General features: G+C 28.5%; 1 protein-coding gene across 1 annotated transcript in view; it reads left to right on the forward strand.

Moving 5' to 3' along the window:
- The first annotated feature begins 4,883 nt into the window (after positions 1–4,883).
- Positions 4,884–17,877, forward strand: part of LOC107440237 (uncharacterized) — a 49,751-nt gene continuing 36,757 nt past the window's right edge. Inside the window, exon 1 of the mRNA XM_043040299.3 lies at positions 4,884–5,156. Coding sequence (XP_042896233.2) covers positions 4,931–5,156 — 226 coding nt within the window. The 5' untranslated portion in view covers positions 4,884–4,930. The remainder of the gene's footprint in view (positions 5,157–17,877) is intronic.

A 17,877-nucleotide genomic window follows, 5' to 3' on the forward strand; every position in this document is an offset into this window, starting at 1 on the left:
CACTATGAGGAAGGTTTGCTTCAATTAAAAGAGTTATTAAAAACTATACAGCAATAAATCTCTAATGTACTGTTGTAGACAATTACTGTGTCTAAAAAAGTATGGAATATTTATTTACTGATAAAATATAACAAATCTGAACTGTCTCAATATATTGTACATTTTCCAGATTTTTTTTTAGACGGAAGTATTTATATTTTATTTTATAACAGTCGCTGAGCAACCGACAGAATTTATTGGGTTTACAACTACTGATGTTCAAGTCCGTAGCCTTGTAACTTTGAACCCAATCCAGAAGACAAGGGAACTACTGCATCAAGTATTGGGAGAAATTTGCCATCTTGGAGGACATTTTGATGGAACTAACCCTCATTTGCGTTACATGGAGAGAAAACCCACAAAAACTCCCACGATTAGCCTAACGGCAAGAGGATTTTAATCCACGATCCATCTACTACTGAGGATATTTTACGTCAGCACTGTGGTCGGTGAGAGTCGGGTGCGGAATTCGAATCGTCGAACCCGGGTCACTTCAGTGGGAAGCGAGTGCTCTACATCCTGAGTCGCCACGGCTCTGACTGAAGTATTTGCTGAAATCCTTGATTTGATGAGTCAAACCTTTATTAGTAGCTCGTTTGTAAAATAAATAAAAAAATAAATAAAGTGAGTAAAAAATATAGCACACTAAGATGTACTGTAAAAGCAAAAAATAGGTATACTAGCTTTTAGTAAGAACACTGTGAGAACTATGGTGTAATATCTCTACGAATATGGTGTTAGAAAACTCAAAAAAATGTGTGAAGAATCACTTTATTCAGGGATAACACCAAATAGAGCGTTTCTATACTATTTAAAGGGTGTAATTTAAATCCAAACACTTAAAACTGAATTATTTTGCAACAAACTCTCGCGATTTTACACCATACGGCAATTATTTTCACTTTCGAAAACACCAATGTTGTCAATGTCGAAATTCAAGAAACGCCAAACAGGATATCGAATGTAGTTAGCTTGAATCTTGAATGAGTTGGTGAGAGTTTGTTTTTGCTTTTAACGCTGATATTCATTAAAGAAAGCAATCATTCGCAGTTAAATATGATACTCGTAGTGTATGCATTCTGAATTTATGGATTCTGAATTAATGATTCTTCCTTTATATTGTATACTTGATATTATAAAATTTAATGCTATTGAGCAACAAAAATGGAGGCGACTACTTTCTATCAAATAATGTAAGAGAAGATTAGTGTGGTGAAACTCTGCATCCAAGAGTTATGTATCCAAGAGTCTACATCCAAGAGTTTTATTACATCACGTGAGTATAAATTAGTTGCCACTATTTATGGTGTTGAAATACACCAAATCTTTTTTACAGTGTATCCGTTCCAAATTAATGACTTTTTCTTTAGTTCGTATTGGTAAATAACTTTCCTGACAGTTATGCGTCTCTTATATTACAGTAATTATAAATTTTATTGCTATAGAATACATCAGAAATGGTGGTGGTTACATAACACCAAGTAGCGTAAAAGAGAATTGATGGTGTAGTGGAGCAACACAGTGGTGAAAAGTACATAGTTGTCACTATTTTTGGTGTTAAGAACATTATGACAGCGCATACAAAGAAATTTTCGTTATAAAGTTTGAATGACAGATGACGCAAAAGAGGGCGAAATAAACTACTTTTCTGCTGGAAAAAGATATCACGTGTGATGTTTTCGCGCAGTAATATGACTAATATGAAAACGGCTGATAGACATCATTAACTTGCACTATAAAAAAATTTGGTGAATAGTTACCATAGTTGTTTGGTGTATAATTTTTGGTGTTGAGGTTTTGGTTTGGTGCTAAGTTTTTTTACAACGCATGTTATCACATTTTTTATTAATTTTTCACTGTTATTGTGTTATTATTTATTTATTCCTTTTTGTTGTTTGTTTTCTGACAACATATATTTTCATGCGCATTAGAATCAAGGCTTCTTGGCAAAAACATTTCACATGTTTACTAATATATTCGCAACTCAATTGAACTGAACTGTCCCACTGAAATAAAATCAAAAATCTGCAAGCTGTTCCATACATAAAATACTAATTTGTTTTGATCTTCGTATTCCAAAATTTAAAGAGCAATTTAATAATTTTGAACACTATTGAACAAATTTTTTAAATAACTAATTTGTTTTAGATAAAATTCTCTCGTGTTTGCCAAATTAGAGTTGATTTCTATGTTCCAAAATTTTCAAAAAAATGAGTAATTTTATATTTTTAATGCGTAATGCTGAAATATTTCATTTGTATTCAAATTGTATAAATTATTATTATTATAGTCAAGTTTTTCTGTTATTATTAAACATTTTATTAATTATAATAATGGTTTGTGCCACTAATTTCTGTAAATTTTTCTGTTTCTCTTCTTTTTCTGTATGTTTGTATATATATATATATATATATATATATATATATATATATATGTGGTTTAAATAAAAATTAAAAACAATAGTACTGTTAATGTAACTAACTGTTAATGTAGAAATCAAACGGTTTAAATTATTTGCTATTTTCGATTTCAAAAATTACGGAGTAATTTAACATGTAATTTTTTCTGAATACTTAAGAGTTTCAAAATTGTGAAACTAATTATTCGCTGTGGTTTAGTGAGTTTCGATGTACAGTGGCACCTTGAAATCTACCCAACTTCAAATATCAGCTTTTTACAGAAGTAAAGGTAGTCGGTACATATTGCTGACCATGACGATGGTCACTAAATTGTGGAGCCTGAACCTCCATTATTCTCTGACCCAAAACGAAATTATGGGAATGATATACTTTATCACTAATTTTTATTTTTAAATTTTATTGATTAACATAATTATTTTTACTTTTTATTTATTCAATTGTTCTTTGTTTTATTTCCTCTTGCTTTTTTAATTGTGCCCAGTTTAAACAGAATTAAAAATCCTGAAACTGTTCCGTTTAATATCGGAATATGTTTAAAACAATAATAAATTAAATTTTATTTGTTTATTTTTTCAAATTTAGAATTTTTCAATTATTTAAGATTTGTATTACTGTTTGTTTAAATTCGTGAAGTTGAAACGAAGTTAAATACTTTAAAATTGAAATTATGTTGAAAAAAATAAAGTAAATAGCATTGATCTCCACGCGAGTACTTAAAGATTGATTTCCAGTTAACGTTTTGTTATAGATAAAATTAAAAATGAAGTATCTTGAAAACTAAAAACTTTATTGTAGAGTTTTCAAACTCGGGTGCGTCTAGATATATTTTGACTAAATACTTTGAGTGATAATAAATTTATGTAATTAAATTTTAATACAGAAAATCAGTTGTTTTTAAAATTCTCTATACTAGGTTATGTTGGAAGTATAAATCATCAAGCAAAACATTATTAAAAAGAATAAGAAAATCTCAAGTTAAACATTTGCTCACGTCACCATCAGGAAATGTGTTTTGTTTTGAAAAAAAAAAATTGCTCTTCTAAAACAAATTTTAGGTTACGAAATCTGTTTAAATTTATCAAAAGGCTTGTAATTCTTAGAGTCATAAAAAATCTTAATATCTTTCCACATTATTTTTAAAAAAATTGTCCTAATAATGAAATGCCCAAGAAATAAATTTCTCGTATTAATGAGTACACACTTGAGTTATACTTTCTTGCATTATTGAATACACATTACATATGCGATAATTAATATATTGTTAAATGATATTGGATAATAAAGAATATTAAATATTAAATTTATAGATAAATTTTTTTGCAATTAATTATTATTTTGACAATTTTCAAAACGATGGCTTATTGATATTTAAACTAAAGAGCTCTTGTATAAATTTATACCTCAGGACCCTGAGTGACAACGTTACTGTACTGATTTCATTAAATAAATAATCAAAAGTGCTATACTGTAAGAGCTCCCCGATAAATTCCGAGAAAAGTGGCTTGACAACTTTTTTCTTTCTATTGCTAATGCTATGAACGCTAAAATGGAATTTCAGAAAACTGATAAAGCAAAATTTATTTTTTTAAAATTGTTTTTACAACATGTAGTATATCAAACAAAGATACGAAATATATATAAATCTCAATTTAAAATTTTTTGTTGGTTACGTTGATTTTTCTATTTCACGATAGTATATGATTTCATGTATTAAATGGCATATAAGGTAAGAATGTATTAAATAGCAAGTCATAAGAATTTTCTTATCACTGGATAAATTGTTCGAATAAATTAAACTAATAGTGGCTCGCAAATCGCATATGAATAAGGAGGCCACAAGAGTCCTTTTTTAAACAATGCGTTATTCCTATCCTCAAACTACCAATTAAACAATAAGCATTTAATAACACAATATTTGTTTTGCTGCATCTTTACAAAGAACACTGAAAATCAATAAAAGCATAACGCGTGTCCAGGATCTCCACGTAAAAATTTTCCGCTTGGTCAACTCAATGCTTCTTTAGAAATGAAAGGTGGTAAGATTTAGGCAACTTTAATATTTCCGCTCTATGAAATAACTTTTTTGCCTGACAACAATAGCCTAAGCTACAAAAAACTGACAATTTCTCTGTCAATTCTCCAAAATAAAAAAAAGTGAGTCTTTCTTTTTGGGGGAAAAATTGTACAATAACATTGTCGATGCGCTTACGGAACAACGAAACCGGAAATAGAGCGCTTTTGAAGTTGAAAAATTTCGAAACCGAAACTGCCGAAATAGAAGGAATAAAAAGTAAAGGATAAGTAAACTAAGTGAAGATGAAGAAAACCACGCGGCGGCCTTGAAAAGAAGGAAGCATGTTCACAGCGCACGCCCAATGAGCATTACGTATGCGTCTTAGTTGACCAACAGGAGATGGCGCGGCTTTCATCTAAGACCAAATGCGTTCAGTGGGCGGGATTGAAACACGCCAATGCAACGGGACGAGTGGTGCGAATCCTCGGGCTCCAGCCCGGGCACCATGGATGAGGAGACATGCGGCGAGGGGGACAAGGGAAGCGGCATTGGTCACACACCTTTTTCCGTCGACGATATTTTGGACCCTGATAAATTTACTGGATCATCTCGGTTCAGGGGCTCTTGTTGGCCGACAAGATCTCCAGACCCTTTTGGAAGAAGTAGTAAAGATGGGGTTAAAGGTATGTAAAATCATAAAAGTTCATCTTAGACAATTCTCTAGGAAATGTAATGATACCAATGATTTAAGATTAAGCCAATGATTTAAGATTGTCAGTTCTTGAAACTATTTTGATAAACTCTGTTCTATAATGATACGACTCATTTCCATAAATCTAACGTCATGCTGTGTACTTTAGCATTAATCTTGAGACGGCAAAAAATAATTAAATAGACATACAAACAAGAAATAAAACAAATTAGAGAAACAGAAGCAATGTGAACTGATATGCTAATTTTTGAATAAAATTCAAAAGTATTGTGGTTTTAGGAAATGAGTCTAAAGTCAAAAAAAATATTTTTCATCGTTTTTTAAATCATATCTTTCAAAAATAAAAAAATTAAATCATAATTTTCAATTCGAAACCATATTTTTCCAAAATATAATCACGCTTATTATTTAAATAGGTTAATCAAAATACTTTCCTTTTTGAGTTTTTTTTCTTTTGTTATTAATTACAATTATTTTAATTTAAATATGTCAATCAAAATAGTTTCCCTTAGGAATTTTTCTTTGATATTTATTGGTAGCATGGTTTGTAACAAATTAACTTTAACTAAATAGTTTAAAATCGGATTCAAAATTCATGTTGCATGAGTATAAAAATTTTAATACAGAAACAAAATTATTTTGCACCGCATTTAACAATGCAGCTCACAACTTATCACAATTCCTTATGTTTACTTCGGAGGAAAAAAAAGACTTTTATTTTTCTTTCGATTTTTAAAGTTAAAACAAAAGCCTGCTGAATATTAAAATTATATCGGAGATTAATCGTATTATTTTATTATAAGATAAAACCATGCACTCAATAATATTAAGGTATTGAGAAACTATGCCTTGCTCATTTTCTATCAGAAAATATGCTAAATTTACCATTGAAAAATTTAAAATTTAAAAACTATTATTATAAGACAGTTTTTAATCTAAAAATTGGTTGTATAGCCATATTTAAAAAAAATAAAGAAAGAAAGAAGTGTAAATTTTAAATTGTGGGAAGCCATATCAACAGTAAGCTTTTGGTATTTTCCCATTTTAAAATATGTTTCAATTACTTAAAAAAAAAAGGAATCATTGCAAAAAAAAAAAATTACATTGATTCCTTTTTTTTCCCGTTGTATATGAGTTTGAAGTAATAGTTTGCGCTTAAAAAAGGAAGGCTAACATAGTTCACTTAGAAATTTGAGAAAAGTTTGCATACATCTTAACATTAAGGAATGCAATACAAAAATCAAATGTTATAAAATGAATATATTCTTCGGTTTTTAGGGTTCACAGTTTTGAAATATTTTTGATTGAAGATGTGGTTATTTTTCAACAATGTTGTTTTTAAAAAAAGCTATTCCTAAGCATTTCTTTTAATTAAATCTTTAATAAATAGAGAAAAAAGTGTTTAAAAATTTTGATGAATCAGAAAAAATAGCACAAATATTTCTTATTTTAATAGATGTTAGGTAACAAATGTTTTGAATCAGTTCTTCAAGACATATGTAAAATTATTCAAATTAAGCGTTTGTTTTCAAGTCAGTTCAATCCTTTTTCAAGAAGTTTTTCAGAGAAGGCCAAAAGAAAATAAATTTTTCATAAGGCATGTTTTTGTGGTTTTGGCAGCATTAAGACAGATTTTATCACTTAAAACATTTAAAAGAAAAAATTATTTCAGATTAAACTGCTTTATATCTTTCCAATATGATAGTTGAATTTGTTTATAAATGAGATAAAAAAAAAGTTGTTTAGAAATTAATCTCTGCGGGCATTTAACTGTCAATTTATAGATTGACAGCATTCTAGAGAATGCTGGCATGTGATGAAATATGAGAATTATTATGTACGTAGCAAATGTATAGCATGCCCAAGAATTCTGTAGAATAACAAATGCTCTTTTTGGTAAAGAAGGAAAATTATTATATGCTTTGTCTAGACATAACATAGAATGTTCTGCAAAATGACAAATATTCCTTAGACAAAGTTTGAAATATGAAAATTATTATATATTTTGCCTAGCCATTTTATTTTATTTTATAACCGTCGTTGAACAGCCGACCCAATTTTATGGGTTTACGACTACTAATGTTCAACCCCGTAGCCTTGTAATTTTGAACCCAATCAGGAAGACAAGGGAACTCCTGGATCGAGTATTGGGAGAAATTTGCCTTCGTGGAGGACTTTTTGATGGAGCTAATCCGCATTTTCGTTACATGAAGAGGAAGACCACAAGAACCTCCCACGGTTAGCCTGACGGCAAGGGGACTCTAACCCATGATCCGTCTACCACTGAGGATATTTTATGTCAGCATTGTGATCGGGGCAAGCTGGATGCGGAATTCGAATCGACTGGGATTCAAACCCGGTTGGCCGCATTGGCAGGCGAACGCTCTATCCCCTGAGGCATCGCGGCTCTTTGCCTAGCCATTGCATAGAATGCCTAAGTATTCTGTAGAATGGCAAATACTCTTTAGGCAAAGTAAGAAATGTAATTTGAGAATTATTATATACTTTGCCTTATCCTTGTACAGGACCCCTAAGCTTTCTGGAAATTGATAAATTATCATAAAATTTGAGCTTTGTCATATACTTTGTTAAGTCATTCTATAGAATGCTTGTAGGTTTGTCAGTCTTTATTCTACAGAACGCCTGGGAATGTGCGAACTATTAAACATTTTATACTTTCCCGGTCAATTTTAAACATTCCGAATGCAGGACTTCACATTAAAAAAGAAACTATGGTCAAAACTACCAGATTATGGTAAAAGTTACCATGTTTCTTGCTTTATGAGAACATTAAAAAGTACGGTAATTTTTACGGAAGTGTCCAGGTAATAACTTTTGATGAAATTGCAATTAAATTTGGTTTTATTGACATGCTGTTTTGCAGTAAATGTAGTAAAATTTGGTAATTTTATCATTGGCATAAAAACTATTTATTCGGTTGAAATTATTTTTTAGTTTTAAATTTTTACTAAATGAGTGGTACTAAGAACTGTAATCTTGAAAACAAGAATTTCTGGTAAACAGTTACCATACAAACGGGAAAATTACCAAATGAATGGTTGAAATACCGTATATTTTGGTTTTATTACCAGAATAACGGTTTTTGTTTTAACAGACGCGTCATTACTATGAAGTAATGTTATTTTACCAGAATTCTTCTGCCTTGCACACTCATTGACTATAACATATCACTTTGTTTTTGGAAGAATTGAACAATTTATTTTTAAATAAAAATACTATTTAAAAGTGCTTTTATAAGAGTTAAAAATAGTCACAAAACGTACAAGTGCTTTAAAAGTTGACCATACGTTTGTTTCATGCAGAATTTCTTTTAAATATGCATGCATAAGTGGGAAGTAAGTTCTGAAATAATTATTTACTCTTTCTTTTTATTTCCGTTACATGTTAAAATATAATTTGAACAAAAATAATGAGTCTTACTATATCAATCAAACCAATGTCTCAAATTGCTTGTGCTGCTTTGATGGAATCAAGGAAATAGGTATATAATTATTCCAGATTTTGTTTTTAATGGTAGCGCGGTAATTTGCATAATTATTTACAAAGGTAAAAACATTTAAACTATCAAGTCTTAATCATTTTTCTCTCTATGGTTAACCTTATGGTTAACTATATCACACAAAAGAGGTAAGTCAATTCTAAATTTTTCCAAGTAGTTAATGGTTTTATACATCAGGTAAAGTATTTTATAATAAAACGTTTTTAGGATTTTAGCGATCAACGTTTGCAAAAAAGTTTTACAGTAATTAAATACAGGTAATGTTGTTTATAATCCATTTATTATATCAAAATTTGGTTTATTATGTTTTATGAATTCATTGTATAGGTTTTGTTTTGCAAAACTTGTAACTCTTTTTTTTTCAAGAAAAATAATATTATTGAGCAATCAAATGATATTTGAATCTAATGTACTCACGCTAAATGTGGATCGTAAACTAAACAAAAATAAGGATAGAACACTAATATAAACGAATAGTTAGCAGTAAACATCACTTTAAATAAATTAAAATCAGTGCGACATCGATAACTATCAATAAATTAAAATCAGTGCGACTTCATCGGGCAAACTAAACGAGGTTAAAAATTTAGACTTAAGAAACCCGATAGATACAGGGAAGGGGGACAAAATTATGGAAACCTTCTATACAAATACATTTTTCCGTATTTTTCAAGAAGTACTTAAAGTGACTTTTTAACTTTTGAAGTGTTTCGATCATGCGATTTCTCATACTTATCAATGAAGTTTAAAGCTTTTAGAGGTTTGAGAGACCGATAGTAAATTACAAACGTAAAATAGCGTTTTTGAACCCCCTATACCAAAAAATGTAGCAATAAATACGTAACTTGTAATAAATAGTTTGGTTATTATATGCAATGATTACACAAAATGTTGTAAGTCTAGCTTAAATATTTATGGAGATAAAATTATGGAGATAAATATTATGGATTTTATTAAAAACTAATTTTTTTGTCCTACGTTTTTTTGTTATAACTTTAAAAGTATTCAATAAAATTGAGCAAAATTTTTAGAGAAATTTGAAATTAACTACAAAATTTTTCTTTAAAGTTTGAGAAAAAATTCGTTGAAAATTGTGCAAGATATAAGTAATTAAAGTAGTTATTTTATGCTGCGCATGTGCGGGAAAAATTTGAAATTGTTTTTTTTCCTAATTTTGTAGAGAATTGTATTTGGCAACTAATAAAAAAGGCAGATTTGAATATCGTAAAAATCTTAAAAAATTCAGGCAATTTTCTAGTAGTTTTTGTACTTTTTAAAAGAAACTCAAAATGATAAGGGGATTTCTACAAATATTATTTTGTATTATAAGGCAAAATTAAATAAGAAATGACAATACCTTACAATAAACGTTCATACGCCGAAATATGATTGTATAAATAAATGAAAACATGCGAGAGGTCCCCAACAATGCCGGTATTATTTTTAATAAATCTCAATGGTACAAAATAAAACTTAAGGAAAACCCCTTATCATTTTGAGCTTCTTTTAAAGTATGCGAAAACTACTTCGAAAGTTGCTTGAAGCTTTTTAAATTTTTAGGATATCTGAATAGGACTTTTCATTGGTTTCTAAATACGATTCACGGTAAAATAAAGTAGAAGAAAAAAAAAACTCTTTCTCGCACATGCGCAGTATAAAAGAATTACCTTAATTAATCATATATTTTACAATTTTAAACAAATTTTTCTTAAATTTTAAAACAATAATTTTGTTATTAATTTTAAATTTCTCCTAAAATTTTTTCTAATTTTATAGAATATTTTTAAAAATACAGTAAAAAAAAAACATAAGACAAAACAATTTTTTTTTTCTATAGAAATTTTCCTATTTACATAAATATTTAGTCTAGAATTGTGAAATTTTAGGCAATTATTCCATATAATAACTAAAATAATTGTTACAAGTTACAAATCTACTGCTACAGCTTTTGGCATAAGGTGTTCAAAAATACTATTTTCTGTTTGCACAATATTGTTGCTCCCTCAAACTTCTAAAAGCTTTAAACTTCATTGATAAGTATGTGAAATCGCACAATCTTAGCACTTCGAAATTTATAAAATGATCCTGTAAGTATTTTTTCAGAAAGATCAAAAAATGTGTCAGTATAGAAGTGTTTCCATTATTTTGTTCAACCCCCCTGTATGTCCGTTATCAAGAGTTCGATAAATCCTCAATTGCCTCACATTGCTGGAATAGTGGGCATAAATTCTATTTCAACAATGCTAAAATTATTCTCATCCCTGTCACGTCGGCTTATCTTGATACCCTGGAATCTTACTTTATTCATTTGAATGCTAATTCCTTTGTTATTGACATCAGTTCCAGCACACCTCTTCATAACATGTGGAAATACATTTTGCGATGATTTGTTTTTTTCTTGATCTGTTTTTCTTCTTTTTTTTCTCTGTCTTCTTTTGTAGTTTTTCTAGTTTTTATTTCTCACTTTTATTTTCCATTTTTCGTTGGCAAATTTTTTTTTCTTCCAAACCTGTTTTGTTTTGTTAGATTTACGTCTGTCAAGTCTTGAAAACGGGTGCCTATTTGTAATGTGGTTGAAACATGTGGACTGTCATTTCTTTTTTGTATATTTTTTGAAGCGTATGAAGTTTTTCAATCAGGTATTAACTGTCAATAGTTTTGTAATGAATGGCTTCAATGGAGTTTTTGCAATGTTCAAATTGGCTGCAATTTTAATCTGTTAAATTGAAGCATAGTATTTTGTAGGATTCAAATTAACACTATTTTATAGTTGTTTCAAATTTGAGTGATTAATAAACCTTCTAATAGTGTATTTGTGAAAAATATATCTGCTTACAGTTTTCAAATTAAAAAAAAATACTGCTGCAATGAAAGTCTAGGATAATATTTTTGTTTATTAATCTATTTTTTTATTTATTACCCTAAGGACTTTTGCGCTTTTTTCAAAGAAAGAAAAATGAATCAAATTGATTTTGATCATTTTTTAAATATTATTATTATTTTAAATATTTCATAAAAGAAAATTATTATAAAAATTATAACTTGTTCACTGATTGGTTTTTAGATCTTAGACATGTTTTGATCGTACCCACCCAACTCCTTCTCAGAAAAAACTAGCAAAACTTACACTATTTCGTTTGGTGCTTATGAAATATACACAGAAAGTCATTTGATTATTAATTAAAAGAAAGAAGTAAGGAATAAATAAATAAAAAAGAAAGAAAGAACACGAAATTAAAAATTTAACATTTACTAGTAGAACAAGGAAACACTCACGCTTAAATTTTTACCAAAATTAATGAATGTTTTACTGAACACCGCTATGTTTTGATTACACTTTTCATGCAACGTTTCGTCAATGTTTATTGAAATGAAATGTTTGTTAGACGATGATTGACGCTGGTATTCTTAAGGTGCCTCTCCCGAAATTTGCAAATATGGAATGTATAGTGCACAAAATAAAACACCCTGATAATCTTTTGACCGGATTTTCACACACTGGAGTCCAATCTAAATTGGTACGAGACTTGAAATATGATGAAGAATTTTTGCAGACGAATTTAAGAAATCAATCTAAAATGGTACGAGATTTACATTATTGTGGTGAATTTTTGTTGACGAACTTAAGAAACCAATCTAAAATGTTACCAGACTTACAATATGGTAATGAGTTTTTGCAGACGAACTTAAGAAATCAATCTGAAATAGTACCAGATTTACAATATGGTAATGAGTTTTTGCAGACGAACTTAAGAAATCAATCTGAAATGGTACCAGACTTACAATATGTTAATGAATTCTTGCAGGCAAACTTAAGAAATCCATCTAAAATGTTAATAAACTTAAAATATGGTAATGGATTTTTGCAGACTAACTTAAGAACTCAAGCACTAAAACGAAGTTTCTCTGATTAACATTTTTTTCTGCAGATTCCGATTCTTGATCTTCAAGATATAGAGGGGGGGGGGATTACTTGAAAAATAGGGTTCCTCTAGTTTAGGTAGTAGATTGGTTGAAACCCTTTAACGTTAATTTTCCATTCTGAGCATTTCGCCGGAACTATTAAAGCTAACCAAAAAAAATTTGCACATCATTCTCAAATTTCTTTTTCCAAAGACACTTAAACAAAACCTTTTTAATATTATTTAGTTTACTTATAGTTGGAACAAAATTGAATTGTAAGATATAAAAAGTTTTACTCTAATATAATCAACATTATTTTAAATAAAAGGAAAAAAAAATTAAAATTTGAGCCAAATGATTCCTAAGATTCTTTGAGGAAATACGACATCTTTGAGATGGCGATATATTAAAAAAGTGAAATTAACATTAAGGGGCCCAAATGTTTGTTCGCTACTTCACCTACACTATAGGGACTATTTTCTCCAGATTGCGACTATCCCCATTTTTTTAAGCTCGATAATCTGAATCTGTCGAAAAAATGGAAGTTTATTCAGAGGAAGTACGTTTTTGTGTCTAATTTCATAAACTAAAATATCGTCTACATCAGGGGTGTCAAACTCGTGGCCCGCGAGTACTTATTCAGTGCGAGTAATTATTTTCTGTTATGAATGGAAATAAATCTCCTGTTCGAAACCGTATTAATAGCTCTCGTTGGGTCAATTTTGAAAGTAGTCACGGCCAATAAAATTTCTCCCGAAATAGGAAAGATAGTAGCAGAGAATAGATGCCAAGTATCATTCAATAATTTAACTTTATATATGTTTATTACAATGTATTATTTAAAATAAAATATTTGTTTCTATGAACATTGATTTTTTTCTTTTTTGCGGCCCACCTAAAGTTAAGCATTGTTTATTTGGCCTAAGTTAGCTTTTGTGTTTGACACCCCTGGTCTACATTAATTAATTAGAATATTTAAGGTTGACCATCGAACTATTAAAAAATGCTATTATGTGATAATTTGATCATTAGATCAAAAGTTTTTCAGAGTGTTCCTTTTTTTACTTAGATCTCTGTATATTGTGTTGAACTAGTGAACTTAGGTATAATTTAATACGATATGTGTAGTTTTCCTATTAAAAAAACTTGTTCTAAGTTTATTTATCGGTTGATTATATAACGAAAAAACACCTATTTTTCATGACTTTTGAGTTTTGATTAAATAATTTAATTAAAATTTTTTCTTAAAAATTAACGCGAGTAAAGTTGATAACGTAAGTTTCCTTTCTGTAAATTGTAAGTATTTTCTAACGAAAATCTTGATAATTTCTTCATTCAATTAATTTAAGGCTGAAAAATTCGACGAATAGTTTTCATGTAATTTCCGTTCACAAAAAAGTCTCATTCGATAAAGTTTTTTTATTAAAAAAAAAAAAAAATTGGAAGAGGGGGGAAGGGGTAAATAGAACACACATGCATTTTTGCGTCATAATATTTATATTTGAATGGGCAACAGTTGCCTTTAAATGCAATAAATTCGCTCATTCGAATAACTAGGAGTCAAAATTTTTAAATTATCCAAAATTCTGGTTTTAATTGATGCTCACGCATTTTTCATCTACATTAGTATAAAATCCGCGCTATCTTTCAATTCAATGATATAATGTTTCAACATTGAATCGATTTTTCTGAATTAAGAGAAAATACTTTTTAAAAAATTTTATGATAGATGAACTATTTTATGAATACTTAATGATATAAACACAGACAAGTAAATTATACCGCCTTTATACATGGGCACACCCGGGAAGGGGCCCCAGACATTCAGGGGGCCCTTGAGAACGGTACTTTTTTAAATTGCTTTAAAAAAACTGAGAATAAACAGCATTGTATTATATATCATGCAAACTCCGATAATTTGTATAGTTTAGCACCAGGAAAACTTAAAAAGGCAATCGAAATCTACGCTCCAATGAAGTTTTTAGATACTCACAATTTGCGGCTGCAAGGTTCATGCGCAACTGTAAAATAAATTTATGTGAGCAAGTCTTATGTTAAGTCATAATGTCACTAAATATGCTTGACCGCCACCAACTCTATTTAGTATTTGAAATTAGTTAAATAAAGTAATAATTGAAAGAGTTTAGAATTACACAGCACTGTGGTGAAACAACTTTTCAACTGTTTATGGCTGATGTGAATTGAAAAATGTTTTAATAACTGCTAAGTTTGACAAAATATTTCATAACGTTTATTTTTTTCTTGATTTGTTATGCCTTTATGTTTTGTTTAATTTAATTATTTTAATTAGCTTCCATGGTTTTGAAAATTATTTTACTGTTTAAAGGATTGCAACTGATTAAAATCTAATTTTTTTTTAAAATTATGCATAGTTTAAAAAAACTTTATTTTATGTTCATTGAATTTGGGTGTCATCAAAATGCGTTTAAATTTGTTAAAATTATTGCATATCTTAAATATGCTTTATTTAATGCATGTAAAGTTTTTTAAGTTCGATTTCAAAGTACATGTTATCGAGACCCAAATCATTTCTGTGCCCGGAGGCCCTATTAAGACGGCCTTGGATGTAATACAAATAGACTATTGTTATATTTCCCCATCTTCCCAAACATCAGGCCATGTTTCATGCTTTATAGTTAGAATGTCAGTGGAAGAAAGTTAAAAGTTTCAGGAGGGTAAAAATCAATAAAACAGTAAAATATTTGATCATTCTTCAGGAAGACTTTGCTAGATTAAAAATTATTTTAAAAACCCAATTTTTAACTCGTCTGAATTGTACGAAGTTGTTTAGACTTTTACAAAACAACGAAAAATTTAATTTTTGAATGATTTTAAAAACCGCAAAAATGTATCATTTGATAAAATTTATTGAAATTTTATTCAGAAGTTTTCAAGAACAGCTGAAGATATTTTGTAACAGCCCTGTATAGCAATTTTTTTATTGATTTTTCGACACTGAAAAACGCGTTTGAATTTTAATCTAACTTAGAGTTTACAACAGTAATGCATCTTGTAAAATCATGGATATCTTTTCAGGTACTTGGAATATTTGAAAAAATTTACAAGAAAGGATTTTAAACGCGTCAAGAAATAGAAAAATAAAATAAAGTTAGAAAAAAAAATAGTTCTGCATCACCTTAAAAAAATCCGCTTCCTTCTTTTAAACTTTCGGATTTTATTTTAACTTCTACACTTGCTTTGATAAGGTTAAACAGCTTTAATACAGATACATCTGATAATATTCTCGATATTTTTCATGTCTTATTGCAATTATAAAAGATCTGATGGTACTACTAAATAAGTAATAATTAAGTGGTAAAAAACTTTGATCTATTTATTGAATCATTTTGTATTAATCTTTCATATCCCTTTTTTGTGATATAATATATATATATATATATATATATATATATATATATATATATATATATATATATATATATATATATATATATATATATATATACATATATGTGTGTGTGTGTATATATTGTTTTTTAAAAAACAAGGCTTAATTAAAATTTTAATTTTATTTTTGGAAATCAGTAGTTCTAAACTTATAACTTTAAAGTAAAATGTAAAAATAAAGGCAAATATGAGTTTAAAAGCTACAAAATTTTGATGTCACGCTAACAGTTCTTCAACAAATTGCAATGCCAAAATTTCTAAATTATTTTTTTTTCTAGATCAATCATGTAAATTACCTGTGTTTTGAACTAAAATCTTAAAAAAAATTTCAAAAAGACAATGGAATAGAACTAAATATATTGTTTAATATTGAATTTTTAAAGAAACTTTCGAAATATTCTTACTTAAAATAACGTATTCACTCTTGGACCTTAGCTTTTCGTTCAAAAAATTGCTTAAATTTTACAAAATCTACTTACAGAATGTGTGTCAGCGTAAAGAAATTTCCTCAAAATCGATGGCCTTCAGAAAACGCATTTCAAATGCAAGAAAATTCTGAGGACAAAAAATGTATGCATCGAAAACTAATTTTTGAAAATGAACTTATAATTTACTCAAATAAAAAAGGTTAAAATACTCAAAGCATAAAAAATACGTTTTAGTTTCATAAAATCGGAGATCAAATTTAAAGGGTATTGGAAAGCTAATGAACTGAAGTTCAAATATGGATAAAAATAAATAAATAAATTATGTCGAAATTGGCATTTTTATCCAGTCGGATACCTTAAGGTGTGTTTTTACTCGTTTATATTTACTTTTAAGATCGATTTAAAAATACAATTTTTGTTTTTAGAATAAGCAAAATAGATAATCAGGATTATTATGATGTTTTCAGGATAAGAACATTCTAAAAGTTCATTTATATAATAAAAAAAATAATTAAAAGTCCGAAAAGTGATAAAACTTACCTGTGAAATGTATTAAATCCTCCTTCAGAAATTTTTTCTTTGAAACCAAATGCGACACAATAAACCACCATATTTTAAGATTTTCGGTTTTAGATTTCCAACATCGCTTTTCTTGCGTTGAAATAACAAGTAGAAACGAAAGGTTGAAAATACTTCCTCTCGTCCTCAAAAAATTATCGTAATGTGCACGCTCTATTATATTTCACCTCTAAACTTATGAAACTTCATTTGCTTGAAAAAATATTGAGATATTAAGAAAGTCGGCATATTTTATGCACTTAAAAATAGGTGCTCATTTCCCACACTTGCCAGACGTAAAAGAGAAAAACAAAAGTGATTTGAAACAGAAAACGTAAAGTTACCAACAAAAAAAAATGTCCTTTCTATCATTAAATACATCTTTCCGTTCTCAGTTTCTTGGAATTAATTTATAAAAAGTTCATAATACTTGTAGTTCATAATAGCTTGAAGTTCATATTATACGTATTTCATTGAATATGAACTGCGAATGGGATATGGAATTAGAACAATTGTTTGTCGTGAAATAAAAAAAAATTCTTAATAATTACTTAAATAGTTCAATTTAAGATATTGATTGTGAAATCAAAAGTTTAATAATTATGTTTTAAAAAATATTCCCATTAACTTTAATTCTTCAGGAGCGCTCTTTTGTTTTAAATTTGATTATAAAAAAAAAATATAATAATTTTATGAATTTTAAATATAAAATTCTTTTCCCGTTTATCAATTAGTTTTTATGACCAGAATACAAACCTGAAGAACAAATAACAACTAGACAAGTAATAACAATAAAAACAAGTAACAAATGTCTCTGCAGATATAGCTGTCGAAATTTGATAAAACGTGTTTTA

This window comes from Parasteatoda tepidariorum, chromosome 11, assembly GCF_982258835.1.
Source record: "Parasteatoda tepidariorum strain Cologne lab strain chromosome 11, Ptep-v5.0, whole genome shotgun sequence".
Lineage (NCBI taxonomy): Eukaryota > Metazoa > Arthropoda > Arachnida > Araneae > Theridiidae > Parasteatoda > Parasteatoda tepidariorum.